This window comes from Podarcis filfolensis, assembly GCF_964270895.1.
Source record: "Podarcis filfolensis genome assembly, chromosome: 8".
NCBI classification, from domain to species: Eukaryota; Metazoa; Chordata; class Lepidosauria; order Squamata; family Lacertidae; genus Podarcis; species Podarcis filfolensis.
The window spans coordinates 29369733-29386629 of NC_139611.1; the positions used below are offsets into that span (position 1 = coordinate 29369733).

Consider the following 16897-nt stretch of genomic DNA (forward strand, 5'->3'; position numbering starts at 1 on the left):
CTTTTGTGCTCAGGTCCTCCTCATGGGTTTCCCACAGGTATCTGGTTGTGAAAACAGGATGATGGAATAGATGGGTCATTGGCCTGATCCAGCAGGCTCTTCTTATGTCCTTACAGCTATCCAGTGTCAGGGCTGGGTGGCTGCTTTGCCCTGAGCACAGCAGGGTCCCCAGGAGCAGGGCCCCCAGGTTACCAATAAGCTTTTGGGGAACAAGCCCCATTTTGGGCAAAAAGATTGCTGTAGTGGGTTGATGACTCTTGTGGTCCCTTCCAGCTCTATAATTATATGATTCCAAGCCTGTTCTCCATCCCTGGTAAACTCAGCCAGGGACAATCAGTGCTGCTCTTGCCTTGCACAGCTCTGATTCTTCACCTTTTTGGAGTTCCATCCTGGGTTGTGTTTCTTAGTTATACTGATTGTAGGTTCACACCATACATTTAAAGCAAACAATTTCCCCCAAAGAATACTGGGAATTGTAGTTTGTTAAGGGTGCTGGGAACTGTAGCTCTGTGAGGGGGGGAAACTACAGTTCCCAGGATTCTTTCTTTGGGGGGAGGGGAAGCTGTGTGTTTTAAGCTCGATGTGCTTCACATGCTTGGTGTGGATGGATCTAGATGCGATGTGATGTTCCATAATCATATTAAAAAAATTGTCGGTTTCCAAAGTGGAGCGGCGTCCTGTGAAAATGTTAGAAAGCGGCTTCCTCTTGCGCTGCTCATTGTTGATTTCTTTTAACCTTTTCCAGGTTCCTGACCGTGTCCGCTTTGTCACATCAAAACAAGTCCCTGAGCTACAGCCTCTTAACTAATCCGAACGGCCTGTTCGGCATTAACCAGGGGACAGGGGACATCTACTTCAGTCGAAATCTGGATTACGAGAATGGTCAGCACCAGTACCTCCTCCTGGTTCAAGCAAGAGAAAACCAGGGACAGCTCAGCAGCACTGTTGAGGTCAGCAACCCTTAACAGCAATGCACATTCAATTCTCCAGTCATTCCCTCTGTTTCCAGTGTCCCAAGCTGTGAGTGCCATTGCTGATTTAGTCAGGACAGCATTGCTTACGCACAATAGGGAGGTGCCAGCAGCCTGGGGGGGGAAATACTGAGGTTTGCCAAAGTACAAACAAACTTAAGAGATGAGGGGAGGAGCAACAGCAAACAACAACAACAACCCAATGAGAACTAACTGTGTCCAGAGGCTGTGCAATGCAATTTGGTGTGGCGGCGGGTGGGGGTGGGGCAAATGGAATGGAGTGGCTGGAATCCTGAACTGGTGAGTTTTCATGAGGCTTTTGTTTACAAAAAATCCAGAAAGTGCTGCAGAAGCATGGAGGACTGAATCTAAAATGGGGGAAAATGAGAAACCGAGAGAACTGTAGTTGAACTGGTTTTTCCATCCCTGTTTGAAAATGACTTTTCAGAAAGAAACTCACTGGAAAATATTGGAGGAGCTTGAGAGAAATCCTAACATCTTACATTACAAACTGCGGATACTTGGTAGCAGCAGTGGCCAGGGTGGTAGGATGTGGAGCCAGGAAGCTGCCCTCTTGACAGTGGGGTGGCTGCAGTGAGTTGGTGAGCTGTGCAGACGCACAAGAGGAGCCAATCGACTTTTTGTGCTGCTAAACACTCCCTTGCCTTGTCCTTTTTCTAGGTTTGGGTTGTGATCACAGACGTGAACGACTGTGCCCCAGAATTCCAGCAGTCGATCTACACCAAAGACAACGTCCCTGAAACTGTGACCGTAACAACTGCACTTTTACAAGGTTTGCAAAAGATTTTCACGTTTTGTTGTCAGACTTGCCCCTCGACTCACCTGGACTCCTCGAGAGCCATCATTGCCACCAGTTAAGCATAGACCAGGTACAGCCAATGGCCGTGCTCTCCAGGTTATGTCACCCAACAGATCCCATAACCGCTGATGGCAGGAGCTGGATCCTTAGCAACCCCTGAAGTTAACCCCTTGGCTCCCTCTGTTGTACCGATGAATCAATGGATCCATGGTTTGATTTCTGTATGAGGTTTCTTCTTACAACTTCCTCTGCCTCTGTATATTTCGTCAGCTCTTGTCCTTCTGCAGTCCCTCCCGTGTGTGTTATTGGATAGGACATCTTCATCATATGCATCTTGAAGGCTGAAGATTACATCAACTTCACACATACATAGGAAAAAACACACAGCTGTGGATATGGCAACTGCCCAAATGAAGCCACCTCAATGTAGTTGTTATTTATTTACACGAAAGACGCCATGCATGTTTTTTTTGCCCCCTACCTCATTTAATCCCCACAACAGTCCTTTGAGGTAGGTTAGACTGAGAGACCATGACTGGCCCAAGGCCATCCAGTGAGCTTCCTGGCTGAGTGGGGATTTGATTCCTGGTCTTTCCCAGGTCTCAGTCTGACACTAACCACTACACCACACTGTCTCTCATGGCTTTTGTGCCTTTGGACAACTTCATTGCTGAGCATGGAGCATGTCTGATAAAGGCCCCAGGCCTAGCTTGCAGTCCACAGAGCTTGCAGAGCCAGCATGATGTAGCCTTAACTCTGTTATTATACCAGCATCTTGGTTTTTTTGTTTTTAAATCCTTGAATATAATCTTTTGCAAGCAAAAAATCCTGAAAGGTCTCCTCCCTCCCCACCCTTTGCCCCAACAGTGTCAGCCCATGACTGTGATTCTGAAGAAAATGCAGAAATCCTCTATTACACCCTGAGCTCAGAGTTCAGCATTTCCAGTCACGGCACCATCTTCCCAGCCACAGAGCTGGATTACGAGCGTCCTAATCACCTGTATGAATTCGTAATCATGGCGGTAGATAAAGGAGAGCCCCCAAGAACTGGGACAGCTACGGTCAGGATCCGCCTCTCAAACATCAATGACGAAGTTCCCAGGTTCTCACAAACAATGTAAGTATATGCCTGTTGTTGTTGTTGTTGTTGTCAATGCTTCAGATGTCGTTTGATTAGTACCATGTCGGAGTTTCCATGCGATGATTGCGGCATCCTGGTGGTGTTTGATCATCCCCAGGTCATTGTGTGGAATGAGGTGAGATTTTGGGGGTGCCAGTAATAGCTGTCTGTTCCCACTGGGATTGATTCATGTGGCCCCTTATAAGCCAACCCCTTCCTCAAGATCAGGGGTCAGCAAGGTTTATCTTGCCTGGGCCGGATCAGTTCCGCGGAGATCCCTCCATGGGCTGGATTGTGCGTGCCCCCGCGATTTTTGGTGTCTGAATCATGGCTGGCTGGGTTGACACTGCTATGGTGGGGATGAAGGTTTAAAATGCCAAATAGTCACCCACCGGAAAACATTTTCCAGTGTTCCCTACACAGGTGCTGCAGTATTTCAGTCCATTCTTTGTAACCAAAGTACAGAGCAGATGAGTTGAAAATGTTTTGGGCAAAAAGTTCCCGTTTTAACAAGTTGATTTATTTGCTTCACTGGCTCTGCATTTGTTGCGGCTGCTTCAAATGCAACACAATTCTTAACACAAAAAGTGTTTCTGTCTGTGAAATGGTTTCTGCTGCCCTTATTGCCTTTAAGTTTTGATTTTAGTTAAGTTGCCTCATGGATGTTTAAAAAAGCAAGGTTGGCATTCAGGTATTTTAAAGCATGGTGAGCAAATCATAGGAGTGGAAGCATCGTGTGTGATGCTCCGTACTCCCAAATAAATCAGCCTTGTAAATAAGCCAACCCAAGTTGCTAGCCTGCTAAGAGACCATTCACTCGCCTTCATGGAACTCTTGGACACCTGTGGCTTCCAGGTGACTTGTTAAATACAAGGATGTATATACACAGTATGCATACCTATCAACAGGATGCCCTATGACAGAGGGGTTTAAAAAAATCAGGGATAGGAGAACCCATAGCCCTCCAGATGTTGTTGGACTACGATAGCAATCACTCCTGACTATTGGCCATTCTGGAATTAAAATCCAATAACACACAAGCTCTTGTGCTCCAATCCCGCTTGCTGGTTTCCCCCAGGCAGCTGTGAGAATAGGATGCTGAACTAAATGAGCCACTGGCCTGATCCAGCAGGCATTTCTTAGGTTCTTAACACCTGGAGGGCCACACTTATCTTTTGCATAGCGCCCTTTCTTTTTCCTGAATGGGGAAGCGAATGGGATGTCTTTTCGTACTGTCTTTCCACTGCATTTAGCACTCGAGATTTGATTCCCTTTAACCCTGTTTCCAAGTAACCACACTTAACTTTATGCGCTTTGACAGCTATCGGAGTTTCGTTTCGGAGGATGCAGGTCCAAACACGCTCATAGCTACGGTTCATGCCATAGACCCTGATGGAGATGGTGTTGCTTACAGCATTACTGGAGGGAATCAAAAGGGAAACTTCATTATCGACCCTCAGAAGGGTAATTATGTAATTTCTGCATCTTAGATCTCTGGTTCCCATATAGATTTTTGGCTCCTAGATGTCGCATGTGATTAGAGGTGGGGCAGAGCTTGTGTGTAAGCTGTTATAGTCATTCATGTGTGTTTAAAACACAGGTACATCATGTCTATTGCATCCTAGTCACTGGTTTCCTTGCTGTTGGGAATTGCTTCTCATCTGTATGCGGATGTGTTGAACTCATAGCATTTCTCTGCTGCTCTTAATGACTGATCTCATAACATTCCCTATAACAGAAAGCAGGAATATGTGTCTTCTTGACTTACATTGCTCGAGGATTTCATTTTGTCCTTGCATTTAAGAAAACTGACCTAAGTCATGCTTGCCAGATGAATGTATGGATTGGAATGCAGTTATTCTTTGGTTTAATGCTTCTCTGAACTTTGCAATGCACTTCTTGGCTTAAAAAAAAATCATCAAACATGCTTATATAAATGTGTATTTAAGATTAAAATGTGTTCAAAAATGCAAATTTTAATGATAAAATGTGGTAGATCTTACTTGGAGTAACTGATGACTTTTCCTGATGTGGCTCCAGTCAAACTCTTCGCCTGCCTTTCTGGACTCTCCTGAGCCAGGGACCTAATGAGAAGTAAATAAGATGCCACAGATCTGTCCTTCTCATCTTTGATAAGTCTTAGGGGTTCACTTACCATAAAAAATTAATTTTTTATGCAACTAGTGCTTTTGCAATATTAATGCTCCAGATCTGAATATATTTCAGAAGCCGGAAACAGATGCCATCAAACGATGGTACAAGGAATTGACACAAACATCTTCCTGTAGAGATGGCAGCTTTCCACACCCCTTTATGGCTTGCTTTATGTTACAAATGCTTAGTGGCCTCATAATGCCACAGGTGTTAAGGTAAAACTGCCAGTGATGCAAACTATCCTACTGATGTTTACGCCATTTCATCGCTGCAGTTCTACCACCAAGAAACTGGTGCCACATAGTGCTCCTATGCTGGAAGATCTGGCAACTCAACACCACTTTTTTCTTTTTGCTGGCTTTCCTCAGCCGGGTGCCCTCCATATGTTGGTCATATTGACGGGGGCTGATGTGAGTTGTAGTTCATAACATTTGGAGGGCAGCAGATTGGGAAAGCTGAGCTAGACAACAGAATCGATGATGGGTCAAACTCCAAAACTGGGGATGGGTGGAATTTAAATACTAGATTTTGAGTCGAAAAACACCCTCCCCTTGTAAAGAATTCATCTCAGATTAGTGATGACACCAGGAACTGTGGGAAATGGCACCACCATGATTCCCAGTATTCCTTTGATGTTACATTGCTCATCTACAGCAGGACCCAGGGATGCTGGGAGCAACTTTTTCAGTGGTTCCCCATTTCCCGGTATTAAGGATACCAAAGAATTCCCACAAAACCAGGAACGGGAGTGGAAATTTCCCATTCCTGCTTATTTGAGCCATGTCCAGAACAGAGATCAATCCAGCAGATACATTTGATATTCACTGTTGTTGTCGGTTTCAGTCCACAAAGGACATCTCATTGATGACACCCTGCACTTTGTATTCCATTTCTTTTGCATTCAAATGAATGGTGTGGAACTGGAATAATGGTAACATCACTAATTCCATGGAATTTCATCACAGCCGTCAGCAAGATGAATAAGGTTTTTTTTTGTCAGAAGCTGAGCTGCAGCAGAACAGAGACAGTACTGCATGCAGTGATTAAGGGGCAGAATGGAAGCTGGTTCCTTCTTACATCTATAGCCTGTCTACTGCTGTGTGTGCAGCAGTATCCCAGCCCCAAAACCCTGACACACCAGTTCTGATGAGCCTTTCCCACTACCTCTTGCTGGGTGGGGTCTCTGCGGCATGAACTTGTGGACTGATTTGTTCCAAACCCAATCCAGAATTCACTTTTCGTTTTAACTTCCAGAAGATGTTTCCCCACAAATGAGGTGATGCTGAATTATTGGCTCATGATTGGCCTGCAAAATAAGCACATAAATGTGTATTACAATTAGAAAGATCTGGTGAAGAATTGCACCCACTGGAGTTAGGTTTTATTTTATGAAATCTCAAGCCTTGCTTGTCCTCAAAGTGCCTTAGCAAATTTTATTTTGCTGGAGATTAACACATTTCCTCTGTTGGACAGTTTGCTTGGTTGCCAATTGTAGTTTTCCAGCTTTTGTGGAGATGGCCTTAGCATATATCCATCTTTTCTGTAACAGGTGTGAATTCTGTGTTGATTTTTGACTTTGGTACCCCCTGCTTGGTCAGACTCCCCAACATCTATGCTGTCTCCTTGGGCAGTTTTATTTTAATATAGCGCTGTCAATGACAATTTGCTTGATACCCTGAAATGCCAAGGTGAAGCTAAGACACATGTCAAAATACAGTCAGTGAAGGCGAAGGCATTTGCAAAGGGAAGTGAGTGGCACTTGTCATCTTCATAACCGTCCATTTGCAAACGACACTTCTTATTACATCGGATAAATAAAAGACACGATAGGATGGTGCTGGCACAGGAATGAATGACATCTGCTAACTGCAGCTTTTTAAATAGCTGAAGTTTGCTTTGCTTTTTAAAACAAACTTGTTTTAAAAATGTATTTCTGATTTTGTCAGCCCTCATATGACCCATAAGGTTGCTGCAGCCCAAGGCCCAGTGGAACAGAAGCTCCTCAGAGCAACTGTCAGCTTTGCTCTTTAAAGACCGGCAGAGGGTCAGAATGCAAATACAATATACCCGAAAAATTGCTGCAGGACTCAGTTCTGGGACCTCCCCCCCCACATCCAAGAATCATGGTCTCATTCAAACAGTAGTGGGCATTTTGTCCCTCTGTCTGAAACAAGGTGGTGGTACAATTTTAGGGGAAGGACTGGGGTAAACCAGTTCAGCATAGGATAGTGGGAGTACTTAAGGGGGATAACTGCAGTGGCAGCAGATATTTTGGGTTTCTTATTTTATTTTTTACAGTTTAAAAATGGCATTAGTTCAATCAATCAATCAATCAGTAAATATTATACTCTGCACATAGAAAGCTAGTGTTTCAAGGATAGGGTTCAGCTAGAAGTTGTGCAAGGAAGTATTTTCATATACAAGGGGAGCATTCAAACAAGTTATTCTCTCGCCTTCTCCAGCTGGAGTTGGTTTGGTCTGGTAAGAGCTATACTGCATAATTCTGCTGGACTACCTGATATAGCTAATCATTTGGAATTTTGGCATGGCATGAAGCTACTGTTTTTGAAATTGAAACATTTGGCATAACAGCTTTAAAAGGTGTTCTGGGATTGATTTATATCCTACCCTTCATCCGGGTTGTTCAGTGCATGGTTTCCGACAATACTTCTGCAAAAGAGAGCGACTGGCTCAGAGTCACTCCGGCAGCTTCATGGCTGAGCATAGATTTGCACCCAGGTCTGCCTTTTCCAAATCCAGTACCCTGTGACCTCACCAGCAGTTAAAACAGCAAAATACATTTGTCATATTTTAAAATACTCCGTTGCTCCAGTGGGTGGGATTGAACAAAGAGGTGGGAATTGCAAAGAGCAGATTGTGCCTTAACGACAGGAGATACCCTGTAATGGCAAGAGTTTTCCGACAGTGAAACAGCCTGTCTCAGGAGGTGGTGGGCTCTCCTTTCCTGGGGGCATTTAGGCAGACATTGGGCACCCATCTGTCAAGGTGTTTGTAGTTGCATGACCCCTACCATGGAGCAGGGGGTCCGACTAAAGGACCTCCAAGGTCCCTTATGCCTTTCAAGTTCCATGATTCCGAACTGTCCTCCCTTTGAAATCTTTCACAGGGTTAATCCGTCTTCGCTCAAGCCCGCTTCCTAGGCTGCAGGGTCCAGAGTATGTCCTTAACATCACGGCTACAGATGACAATGCCTCTGGTGGACCTCACTCTCTTACAAGCACCGCTTTGGTCATTGTGCATGTGGATGATGTCAATAACAACAAACCTGTGTTTCAGAAGGTAAACAGGCTGCCTTGCGTCATGTCAAATACTTGGAGAGAGCAACTATGAACCCCGTTCTGTTTTGGCACACAGCATTCACGAAGAGCTAAGAGTGCAGCTCCAATGTACTTTATATTGGTGGGAGGGGGGAGCAGGTAGAGGTTTCTTTCACAAACTGTGGTGGCCTTGGTGCAGGGCTGGAGGCCCATGCCTGCTGTTTACATTACCAAAAAAAAAAAAAAAATAGAAGAAAAGTTCCCATGCTTTTCAAAAGGTCACGGTCCTCCCCGTGGTTTCTGCATCACGTCTCTTGCTCAAGGACAAAACTATGCAGCTGAGATCATGATAGTTTGACCCTTATTTGTTGAGTGATTGGAGTTGATTGCCAATATTCTGGATTTTGCAGTATATGTCAAGTTGTATTTAAGTGTGTCTTTGCATTATTATCATTGTCCTTATTTTTGCCAGTGCCAGCATTATCGTGAGCATGCCTCTGTGCTGGAAAACCAGCCGGTGGGAACCTTCGTGCTGCAAGTGGTGGCAACAGACGCAGATGAAGGGTCCAATGGCCAAGTGAAATATGGCTTGATGCACAGAGAGGGGACCCTCCCCGCTTTTAACATCCACCCTGACACAGGTAAATCCACTGTGTTGCAGCTTCATTGGGCTTAGTGAGAATACAGAGGTGCCAGGTGACCGGGCCTTTAAAGGATAAAGTTATCAAGCTGAAAAATCCACAGACAGGCAGGAATGGAAGCATCTGTCAGTTTTGCTTCTCTCACCTCCTTATTTTTCCAATCTTAAAATTCAGCTTTCCATAAGTTTCTGCAGAAATTTGCACTTAGGAAAAAAAATCTACATGAAAATTATTCAGCATTTTAGTGTGATTTTCTCCTAATAATCACGTTTTTGTATGCAGATGTGATAGACGTGCACATTTATTTGCAAGAAATTTCTCGTAATATAATGGAGTTTTGTATGTAATTTTCACTATCTTATCTCTAGAAACATTTCTCTGATATATGCATTTTTGTAAACATTGCTTGGAGAACTGCATAGCAAAATTCAAATAAGTACTAATTTTGAAGGAAGTCTGTGTTTTTGAAAGTGTAGGTTTGATAAATTCAGCTTTAGGTTGGTGCCTTTAGTGTGAACAACCAATGTGTCACCCCCCAAAAATGAGCAGGTTTTTGAGTTCTTCAAAAGGTTACGCATAGCAGATGGTAGTGGAAAGATGGGGTCAGATATTATTTGATGTTGAAGTTTATGTTTAGTCACGGTCTTTAGGTTAAAATGGTTGGTGATAATAAAGGTGTTACCCAGTTGTGGATTTTGGATTTTTTCTAGTGGACCAACAGCCATTTACATTTGCCCTGTAATAGTTTACTATTTACCTAAAGATACTCCTGCTCAGTTGCAGGTGAGCAGGCTGCATCTCTGTATCTCACTGATGGGTTGTAGATAGAGGTGGGGGAGAAATTCACTGCAGCCAGCTTTCCAAAATTCACACTTCTCTGAATTTTGTGGTGCAGTTCTCCAAGTGAATGTGTACAAAAATGTGTGTGTTCAGGAAAAGTCTATATAAAACGCTTACATTTGTGAAAACAGCGTACAAAATTGTATGTTGCATTTTAAATTATTGTAAGACAGGCATGTCCAAAGTCCGTTTTGGGGGCCTAATTCGGCCTGCCGGTCGATCAGTTTAATCTGGCCCCTATGACGGTTTATTTCCTTTGGTAAAATCCCCCCAAAAGCTCAACAACATCAATCCTAAAAAAAGGTCAGCCCTCGCGCATATTCACGTAATCAAATCTGGCCCTCTTTGGAAAAAGTTTGGGCACACCCCTGTAGGTGAAGAACAGATATGATGATGATGAAGAAGAAAAATTTGCTTGGGAAAATATGCAGATAAGGCAACATTGCAAACAAAAATGTGCACATTAGGAGAAATTTGTACTGAAATGCTAGTGAATTTTCATGTATCTTAAAAAAAAAAGAAAATAGCAAGTTGATATGGAAATATGGCAAACTGAACTTATAGTTGGGGGAAAATGAGAAACAGAGAGGAAAGGACATTTACAGATGTAGATGAGTTTTAGTTCAGTTTACATCTTTCTTCCAGCACTCAATAACTGAAACTGCAAGAAAAAACAGCAGGCAGTAAACCCTCCTGCTTCTTCCCTCATCTCAGTCCTTGGTTAAATACACAGTATTGAATTATTTCTGCTTGTGGTCTTATTTTCAGGCATCTTGACAACACTTCAGATATTTGACCGGGAGAAGCAGCGAGAGCATCCCATTACTGTGACAGCCACGGACCAGGCGGCCGAGCCCCTCATTGGGATCTGCCAGATCAACGTTGTGGTCTCGGATGTGAATGACAACAGCCCCAGATTTGAAAACACTCATTATGAATGTAATTGCGAATCCTTGGATAGCGTTTCAGTTCACCCGATTGCGAGCTTACCTGAGGCCTAAGATTTCTTGTGTGTTTCTGGTTTGCTTTTCATATGTCCCCCCCACCCCCGCTTCCTACGGATGAATTGTCACTTTTTCCTTTTTAGATTGGTTACGTTACCGCTTATTTAATATCCTGCTTTTCAGCCATAAAGGCTCCTGAAGATAAGCAGCTACATACAAATGCAACAATGCAAATACAAACGATACAAATTAAAATATTTCAGAAGGTTTTTTTTTTAAAAAAAACCCCACATAAACCCATCCATGTCCCTGCCTTAACAAAAACGTTAAAGAGAATACAATAATACTTAAGCAGCATTTTTGCCTTCTAAGAGTCCCAGGTATGTGTTTGGAGGGGCACGTGGGTGGGGAGCTGGTGTCCCTTGATGGTTCCAGCAATTGCTCCCTTCTCTGCTTATTGCAATCTACATACTTAACTCAGGACTATTATATATAGGGAAACAATAGCAGAGCAGAATGCTCTGCTACAGGAATAGCAGGGCAATCCAAACCAGCCCTCCTAACCTCTGCTCTCCTCCTCCAGGGGAATGGTGCTGGTGTCTGCCCACTATTGTGTATCTCCTTCTTCTGCCCCCCAAACCTGTGGGCAGGCAAATGTGCCACTGAACATAAAAAACATAAGAAGACCCTGCAAGCAATAAAATCAGGGCACTTCTTCACCAGCTGCTTTTATTTTTCACGGAAAATCTGCAGAGTGTTGCCTGCAAATAGCGTTGAGCTCAGATGGCTTGTAGCATTGCTCTGCCCCACTGAGTTAATGAAATGCACTTTCCTAGACTTCCTGAGAGAAGACACGAGTGTTGGGACAAGCTTCCTCCGTGTTGCAGCCCACGACGACGACTACGGCTCCAACGCTTCCATCACGTATTCTGCAGCAGGTGGGAAAACGAAGTACTTCCAGGTCAATCCTGCTACAGGCTGGGTTTATGTCAACCAACCCTTGTTACAGGTACGTTGCGAGTTGCCTTTGGTCTGTGGCCAGATGTCAGCTGGCGGCATCTGCAGATGGTAGCTAGAGCAAGATGCCAAACAGGGAGACATGCAGCATCGTGGGTCCCTTTCTCTCCTGGCATAAATTAGTGCCGCCCTGATGGCTGCGCTTCAGTTGAGAGGGGCTTCCTCCTCCCCCTCCTGCTGAATGAATTATTACTTTAACCATAAAGCCATTCACAGCTGTCATGTCAGACTGATAACTCTTCTTGTGCCTTGGTGGGAAAAGAAGCAATAAACAGTTTTGACAGGTCCTATCCGGGAGAGTCGGTTTTTAAGTTTACCGTCATTCAAAACCTTCTGAAGTTCTGCAGCGAGGAATCTTAGGAACTTCTGTGAACGGAACGAAATTGTGCTTATGATTACTATGGTGACATACAGATTTAACAGTTGCAGGGTTCCCCCCCCCACCCTCAAAAAGTAGATTTTTTGGTAAGCAGAAGCTACAGGAGGCCCTAGCAGGCAATGCATGTTTGGTGGGTTGCCAGAAAAGGATTGGAAAGACAACATCCCACCCACAGGAAGCTCTGGAGTGCTTGTGAGGCTCTAAACAGACGATGGTGGTGGGTTTTGACTCTTTCTCCGCTACTGTAGGAGATTGACAGTTTTACAATAAATGAAGTTGATTTTTCAGGGATGATACACGGAGGTTGTTTATCATTGAACTGGAGTACAGTGGTACCTCAGGTTAAGAACTTAATTTGTTCTGGAGGTCCGTTCTTAACCTGAAACTGTTCTTAACCTGAAGATGGGTGAGGGAGTCTGTCATGGGGAGACTCCGAAGGGATAGTCAGAAGAGACTATAGAGACATACTGGGCCTCATATCTGAGGTTCTCGACCCATGTTACAAGCATTTACCTGGGAGGATATTCCATAAAACCATATACCGTATTTTTCGCTCCATTGGACGCACCCGACCATAGGGCGCACCTAGTTTTTAGAGGAGGAAAACAAGAAAAAAATATTCTGAATCAAATGTTGTATAAACTACTGTATTTAATAAACAACCGGTATATCAGAATCATATTACAGCCATGTAAAGTGAACAGCAGTCAACAATGGCATTAAGAACCATCATCATTGTCATTAACAAATGAAGAGAGACTTTAAGGTTTGAGTACTCTTCTAGTCTTCTGTGAACCCCAAGAACTCATCACTGCTAAAGTCAGAATTTATGAAGCTCAGTTGCTTACAGTCACTGACATCACTTTCTTCGCTATCTTCATGTAAAATACCATCTTTGTTTCCATCCAAAGCATTGCTAATGCCACATTTTTTCCTCTCAATCCTCTTCCTCCCCTCTTTCAGCAAACAGCCTGCCAGCTGCTCGCAAACGTTCCCTTTACTTGAATTACAGTCAAGAAACAGCCAAGCAGAGCCTCTCAGCGGGAGGCTTGGGAGGCTTTCCTTTTCCCCACTTTTTTCTCCCCCCCCAAGCAGAACAGTCCCCCTTTCCAGCCTCCTCCTCTCCATCCCTTTCACCCAAACTCCTCAGGTGACGTCTGCAATTTCTCCCCTTCGCTTCTCCCTCTCCTTTGCCCTCTACCATGACTCTCCACTCACAGAAACCTATGGTACCTCCTCTCCCTTCACCCAGCTTCTTGGTCCCCCTCCTCTCCGTCCGCTTCCTCCCCTCTCTCAGTGAACAGCCTGCCCGCTGCTCCAAACCTTGAGGGGAAGGGCAGGCTGCTGGCAGAGCAGCACCCCCACCCCCATTCAGCAGCCCAGGAGCGTGGGGCATGGGCGCACAGCCTTCCTGTTGCTCCAAACCTTGAGGAGAAGGGCAGGCTGCTGGCGGAGCAGCACCCCCCACCCCCATTCAGCAGCATAGGAGCGTGGGGCAGGCTGCCTGCTGCTCCAAACCTTGAGGGGAAGGGCAGGCTGCTGGCAGAGCAGCACCCCCAACCCCCATTCAGCAGCCCAGGAGCATGGGGCATGGGCGCACAGCCCTCACGTTGCTCCAAAGCTTCCCGGGGCTGCAGAGGGAAGCCGAGGCTGCCAGCAGACGAACGCGGCTCTCCCCACCGCCCCCATTCAGCAGCCCAGGAGTGCGGGGCATGGGCACACAGCCCTCCCATTGCTCCAAAGCTTCCCGGGGCTGCAGAGGGAAGCCGAGGCTGCCGGCAGGGGAGCGCGGCTCTCCCCACCGCCCCCATTCAGCAGCCCAGCAGCGTGGGGCATGGGCACACAGCCCTAACCTTGCTCCAAAGCTTCCCGGGGCTGCAGAGGGAAGCCGAGGCTGCCGGCAGACGAGCGCGGCTCCACCACCACCACCACCAAAGAACAGTCCAAGAGTGTGCCGCACTCTGGCAATTTGGCTCCAGGGACCACACATTCGCTCCATAGGATGCACAGACATTTTCCCTTACTTTTTTAGAGTAAAAAAGTGCGTCCAATGGAGCGAAAAATACGGTAGTGTTTATACTGTGCTTCGTGCACAGAGAGAGAGAGAGAGAGAGAGAGAGAGAGAGAGAGAGAGAGAGAGAGAAATGCTATTTCCACCAAAGGTTTCAGGGGCGGGGGAAGCAACAGCTGCTTTTTCACGGGAAATAAGAAAAATCGAGGAGTACTTTGGCTCTGTCACTGGCGCTATTTGGAAGATGAAAGTTCTGAGCAGAAATAAAACATGATAACTGTGATACCGACAAAGCTGAATAGCTTCGATTTTTGTCTTTAAAAAGAATCACTCCCTGCTGAAGCAATCCTTTTCTTCCCTTGCCCAGAAATCCTTTATAACTCAACAAATCATAGCGATGGATGGAGGGAACAGGAGTAGCAAGGTTGAGCTTAGAGTTACCATCACCAGTGCAAAGAACCAGCCCCCTCAGTGGGAGAGGGACAGCTATGAAGTCGTCATTCCAGAGAATACAACAAGAGATACTTCCATTGTGGTAAGTTGGGTTTTCTTTTTTTAAAGGAAACAGTTGTGCAGTATTCTTGTAACTAGCATCTTAAATTAGCACACTGTAAAGAGCCAGTGTGGTGTAGTGGTTAGAGTGTTGGAAACCAGGTTTCAGATCCCCACTTGACCATGAAGAACAATGGGTGACCTTAGGCCACTTAACAATCTTAACAAGCTGCTGCTGCTGGGTTAGATGTACCATTTGTCTAACAGCAGAAAGAGGCATAGTATATTCCAGGGATGGGGAACCCCCCTGATGCCGTTTGACTCCAACTCCCATCTGCATGACCTGTGGTCAGGGATGATGGGAGTTGGAGTCCAACAACATCTGGAGGGCCACGTGTTCCTCTTCCTGGTAGAATATTATTTATGCTGGGCTGATTTAACATGCAAATAAGTGTCAAGCCACGGTGGGCTCTTTTAAGCTTTGTTTGCTTAAGTTTCTTTGTATACAAAGAACTGCATTTTAATCATTTTAAATGTGTATCTTCTGAAAACGATCACTTTCTGCTGAAGCAATCCTTTTCTTTCTCTGGTTTTGAATTGCGCAGACAATTAAAGCCACGTCCCCCCTTGGCGACCCACGTATCACATACAATCTCGAAGAGGGGCTGGTTCCGGAGACCAACATGCCAATCCGATTCTACCTCACTCCCAACAGAGATGATGGTTCTGCATCCATCCTCATAGCTGAGCCTTTGGACTATGAAACCACCAAGTCCTTTTTGTTGAGGGTCCGGGCCCAGAATGTGGCCTCGGTGCCGCTCGCTGCATTCACCACCGTCTACGTTAATGTGACAGGTGGGTAATGTTCTGGTAACGGGGACAAAATGCCAACAGCATACCGCTTACTGAGCAGAACCCCTTTCATTCCTGCTTCTGATTGCACTGTCCCAAGTACAGGAACGTCACCTTGGGTGTGCTAGAAGGTAGATTGCAGATGTAGACAGTTTTTGGTGGGTACTTGATAGCTGTGGAACTCCCTTCAGAAGACAGAACAAATTCTGATCATTTTTTCCAAAGTTGCGCTTTTTCTTTGGGTTGTCTTTCAACGAACAATGCAAAGTTGCCGTGATGCTCAGCTTCCATTCTCCTCAATATGCCACAGCTGGGTGTTGTGTAAGTAAACCCCAGGCTCATGTGCTCTCCCTGAACCCAACCCTCATGCCCTTCCCTACTTCGTCTTTCTCGACAAACCCTAGTTTGCGATCAGCATTCAAACCACAGTTTCCAGCTCTTGTTTGCAGGCAAAACACGGTCTGGGTAAACCATACTTTGTCTGGTTCACATGTAACGGAAAACTCTGTTTTACTGTGAAAAAGGAAGTGGGGGAGGCTGTGGGTGCAGAGAAGATTTGCATAAGCCTATGGCACCTTCCCAGCCCTCCAAACCATTGGGCATAAGACCCTGGGTCTCAAGGCACTCTGGCTTGCAAGACCCCCTAGATAAAGCAATATAATTTTTTAACCCCCTTAAGCATGCAAATGGTTATATTACATGGGCTGACTGCTTGAATTCTAAATACGTTCTTAGATGTCAACGACAACGTCCCTTTCTTCACCTCCTCAATTTACGAAGCTTCTGTAACGGAAGGAACAGAGGTCGGGACTTTGGTTTTCCAAGTCTCTGCCACTGACCTCGACCTGGGCCAGAATGGTGAGGTAAGCCAGAACTTGCAAGATTCAGCATCAGACAACATTGGAGTCTCTTTGCACAGGTTTTCTCAATGGGGAACAACAGCCAAACACAGCTCCCTGACAGGTGTAATTGTATCTGGGGGCGGGTGGGCCAGTTTATTCCCAGCTTTTGCATGGGTCCATCCATCTACATGTTCTATCCCATTTCTGCATTAATCCATGATATCTTTTTTAAAGGAGTGAAGATTTATATTCTATATAAAATAAGTATCTATTTATCATCTCAGTGTGTGAAATTCTAAACACACGTAATCCTAAAATACATTTTTTTTTGGGGGGGGGGGGTTTGGTACATTTCTAAAGCTGAGAAATGTATTGCAGAATTTGGAAAATAATTACATTCCAAACTACATTCCAGTCCACATATTAGTCAGCAAGGTGCTAATTAGGCATTAAAAATGCAGACTGAATGAAATTCTCTTTCGTCTGTCCCTGTATGAGACATGGACGCATTGTGTTCACACATTATGTTTTCCTGC

The 16897-nt window shown here is 45.1% G+C and overlaps 1 protein-coding gene and 1 long non-coding RNA gene across 6 annotated transcripts in view; one reads left to right on the top strand and one right to left on the bottom strand.

Moving 5' to 3' along the window:
* The window catches only part of LOC310768158 (neural-cadherin-like), an 88327-nt gene that overhangs the window by 33258 nt on the left and 38172 nt on the right, over positions 1-16897 (top strand). For all 4 annotated transcript variants that reach the window (XR_014551187.1, XM_083625881.1, XM_083625882.1 and 1 more), the window contains exons 4-14: positions 746-950; positions 1653-1764; positions 2659-2908; positions 4233-4375; positions 8193-8365; positions 8816-8984; positions 10593-10763; positions 11605-11777; positions 14543-14710; positions 15273-15522; positions 16255-16382. Coding sequence is in view for 3 of the 4 variants with exons in the window: in XM_083625881.1 (XP_083482007.1) it covers positions 746-950; positions 1653-1764; positions 2659-2908; positions 4233-4375; positions 8193-8365; positions 8816-8984; positions 10593-10763; positions 11605-11777; positions 14543-14710; positions 15273-15522; positions 16255-16382 (1942 nt within the window). In the remaining variant the exon portion in view is untranslated. The remainder of the gene's footprint in view (positions 1-745; positions 951-1652; positions 1765-2658; positions 2909-4232; positions 4376-8192; positions 8366-8815; positions 8985-10592; positions 10764-11604; positions 11778-14542; positions 14711-15272; positions 15523-16254; positions 16383-16897) is intronic.
* LOC310768162 lies at positions 12798-14085 on the bottom strand. Of its 2 annotated transcripts, none has more exons than XR_014551190.1 (2): positions 13683-14085; positions 12798-13487 (listed from the first exon to the last, which is right to left on the bottom strand). It is a non-coding gene; the product is annotated as an uncharacterized lncRNA (long non-coding RNA). The 2 variants fall into 2 exon arrangements; XR_014551191.1 differs by having other exon boundaries at positions 12798-13589.